The following is a 3,515-nucleotide window of genomic DNA, read 5'->3' on the forward strand; positions in this document are numbered from 1 at the left end:
ATATTCACAAAGCTTCACAAATCAAATTTCTCATCATTTTTTTCCTAAATGAATTGGTACTTCCTAAGCAACTTGATTCAGCAGATTGACGAAGTTATGGGAAACTGATTCCTGAACTCTTTGAACATTAATTAAGACTAAAAAAGAATTACCCAAAAAAAAAAAACTTGAGCTGCATGTGTCTTCAAGTAAGTTGAGCTTTGCCCGAACCAGACCCACACAGTCCATGCTACGTTGCGTCCACGTAATTGATCCCTGCTTACATCTCAACAATTTCCTGGCGTCTAGTCGTCCAGCTTGGCGTAGATCTTATCGGCATTGTTCACGCCCCAAACAGCGTCAGTCCACACTTCCACTTGCTTCAGACCTCCGCCTATTCTTTGCCAACTGGTTCCTATGGGATTTGCTTTGGATATTCCGATTCTTCTGTATATAGCGTTGCTGGAACTGACGCCCCAGACCTCAGCGTCGCCTGATGAAATGTACTTCAGTTTTCCATCGACCTGTCTCCATGCTGTCCCCTTACTGTCTGGGTCTCCAAACGTTCCTACCCTGTAGTATATATTATCTCCTGCATTGACACCCCACACTCCCGAACCACCCACGGACACCTGCTTCAGTCTTCCGTCGAGCAACTGCCAAGAATTTCCCTCAGGGTTCTCCAGGCTTGTTCCAAGACGTCGGTAAATATTATCATTCTTATTAACCCCCCAGACGTGGTTCTTCTTGCTGACACTAACATGCTTGAGAGACCCTTCAATGTTCACCCAGCCGCACCCTTCGGGCTTTGTCTTAGTAATGCCGATTCTAACATAAATACGGTCACCACTGTTTACCCCCCACGCGATGTTTGTACCAACGTCGATTTGCTTCAGACTGCCACTGACGCTTTTCCAGTTGGCTCCTTGTGTACCGTCGTTGTTGTAAGTGTCTAATTTATGGTAAATTCGATCACCTGAGTTGACCCCCCAAACACCGGCGGGTCCTACTGAGACGTGCTTAAGTCCGCCATTTGTTAGTGTCCACCCCTGAACCAGAGGATTGCTGGTAGGCTGTCCTGTCGCTGGAGAGTACAAAATGACAACCAGGACAACCCATCTGGAAAAGGAAAGAAAACATAAATCTGATTTGGAGCAAAATAATGTAGGACATGTCCTCCCTCCCCCTCCGCGGAAAGATCCCTTTTCTTGACACTTCACTTCTGGACATTTTCTCTCCATGTCCATTGCCCCAATAGGGCAATTCTTCCTCCTTGAAAATTGCCCTTGTCGACACTATTTTATATATATATATATATATATATAGAGAGAGAGAGAGAGAGAGAGAGAGAGAGAGAGAGAGAGAGAGAGAGAGAGAGAGAGAGAGAGAGAGAGAGAGAGAGAGAGAGAGAGAGAGAACAGTAGTTAATCTTGAAGAACTGTTATTACGGCTGTTTCCAACGGATGCATAAAGCCCTTATTATTCAGCTTTTGCAGGTAATAATACACAGGTAGTCGTCATAATACAAGTTTTGGGGGGACGGACAAAAGCCCCGGTGGACAAAAGCCCAGCAAGGAAAAGCCCCGGTGGGCAAAAAGCTCGGCAGACAAAACCCTTGGTGGACAAAGAGCCGGGCCAACAAAAGCCCCCTTGATTAGAATGTGAATGGCATAAATTGGTAGATTGCTTTAGAAAACAAAACCTTCTCATTGAATTGATCTTCCAGATTTTAGTACATGTTGGCAATCAACAGAGCCCATCTGAACTCGCTCAAACGAATTCCTTCATTAACGATGCCAATTAACGATGCCATTAATTATCTTTCAAAGGGTTAGGCCTGGCTCAGTAATAGGCAAATCGGTGTCTGGCAACAAATGCAGTTATCAAATTGATATTTCACAGATGGGTTTGGCAAATTTCACACCTAGTTCTTGAGGTCTTTCATTACTTATTACAGACAAAACTTACTAAGCAATACATTTTATGTGTACAATGCGGAGTTTTATGATTCAGAATAATTTGTATTAGATCATGTACATCTTTGTTGTACTTATAAAATGGAATAAAAAAATCACACAGAAACTTATGAAAAAAGATTATCATGTTTTATTCTTTCTGTATTTGTTTTTTGAAAATCATTCCATAATAGTATTAGTATGACATCAGATAAACTCAGTTATTTCCATATTGTTTTGAAAACGTATGTCTACAGCGTTTATGAAAGGAAAGCTGTTGAGCCCGAGTGGCCAACCGGGATAGGTTTTCACATGATTACGTAAACGAAGTCAAACTATATGAATTCCCTTCAACAAATTTTAACATCATATTTTGTTAGACTGTCGGATATGTTTTGTCCGTTAATTAGCAAGGGGCTTTTGTCCGCTAGTTCTTTTGTCCGATAGAGTTTCAGTCCTCAGGGGCTTTTATCTTGGATTCCAAGTCCCCCCCCCCCCCGCCTAAATATCTTGACTGTCGCCATAATTTCCAACAATTCTGAAATCTAAGCTTAAAGAAAATTTTGTTATAACCTGTATTTATGAACGTTCCCCGTAGGATAGGTAATGTTTGTAGTTCTTTCCTGATCTTAACACCTCGATATCAGAAAAACATCTTACACGTGTTACTTGACAATCGAGGGCTGTAAGGGCATAACTGTAACACTCGTGTCTCACTACGGTTTGCCGATGATTGGGGAAAAATTTGAAAGAATAATCCCATTTATTGGTACAAAAATTATTCGACTGTGACATAGTTTTAGAGCCATTAGTAATGGTGCAATAGTCCGAAAAGCACAAGTTTTACGTCTGAAAAATATTTATACTCTAACTTACAAACAGTTTAGCCTGTGGACACTCACCGTATTATGTCTATTGGCATGTTGAAAATGTCTCCTGGAAGGCCTTATTAGCAGCTTGAAATGAGTCTTAAATCTGAAATATACAGTTGATATCATTTTTGTTGTGTCGACAATAAATGGTTCATGGTTTTAGATGGTATCATGATTAGGAATTTGTGACATCAGTTATACAATACGGTATGTGAAACATGATTTGTCAATAATCCCTCGCTGAGGTGAGAACGTTAAACTATTATTTGGTTACGTATAACCACCAATACTGACCCATGACTTTTGCTGTGGGATTATTTTCTTTACGTTCCAATACTGTAAACAAATTGGTTTCAGACAAAGACGATTTTCTTGAAATGAAAACATTTCTAAACAACACAGCAATATTTGAGAGTTTGTCTAGCCATGTTCCTGTCACAATGTTGCCACTATACGTTAGAACTTACCAGGTCTTGTACCGCACAAGTTTGTCCTGGTCAGTGGCGATTTCTTCCCTTTTTATTCATCAAATGAAGCCTACGGCTGTTCCGTGAACAAGATGGGTGTATAATTAACGACTCTAAAACAGCAAATATATAAATAGTTAAATCACTTAAAAGGTGAAAAGTGCTGCAGCACCTAAGGGGTGTTTCTCTTGTTAGTGTTATTGAGGTCAAAATATGACGTACATGCATTGACACAAAGCCAA

The 3,515-nt window shown here is 40.5% G+C and overlaps 1 protein-coding gene across 1 annotated transcript; it reads right to left on the bottom strand.

Moving 5' to 3' along the window:
• Window positions 1-284: 284 nt before the first annotated feature.
• Window positions 285-2,856, bottom strand: LOC135476928 (lectin L6-like). The gene is made up of 2 exons (XM_064757074.1): window positions 2,837-2,856; window positions 285-1,098 (listed from the first exon to the last, which is right to left on the bottom strand). Exons 1-2 carry the CDS (start codon window positions 2,854-2,856, stop codon window positions 285-287), a joined length of 834 nt encoding a protein of 277 aa, XP_064613144.1.
• Window positions 2,857-3,515: the final 659 nt, after the last annotated feature.

This window comes from Liolophura sinensis, chromosome 10 (genome assembly GCF_032854445.1).
Source record: "Liolophura sinensis isolate JHLJ2023 chromosome 10, CUHK_Ljap_v2, whole genome shotgun sequence".
NCBI classification, from domain to species: Eukaryota; Metazoa; Mollusca; class Polyplacophora; order Chitonida; family Chitonidae; genus Liolophura; species Liolophura sinensis.

Excerpts from the sequence above, each read along its gene's own strand:
- LOC135476928 (XM_064757074.1), bottom strand. The coding sequence starts at position 2,856 with ATGCCAATAGACATAATACG. Across the intron at positions 1,099-2,836 it reads ATGCCAATAGACATAATACG|ATGGGTTGTCCTGGTTGTCA; the intron begins GTGAGTGTCCAC and ends TTCCTTTTCCAG.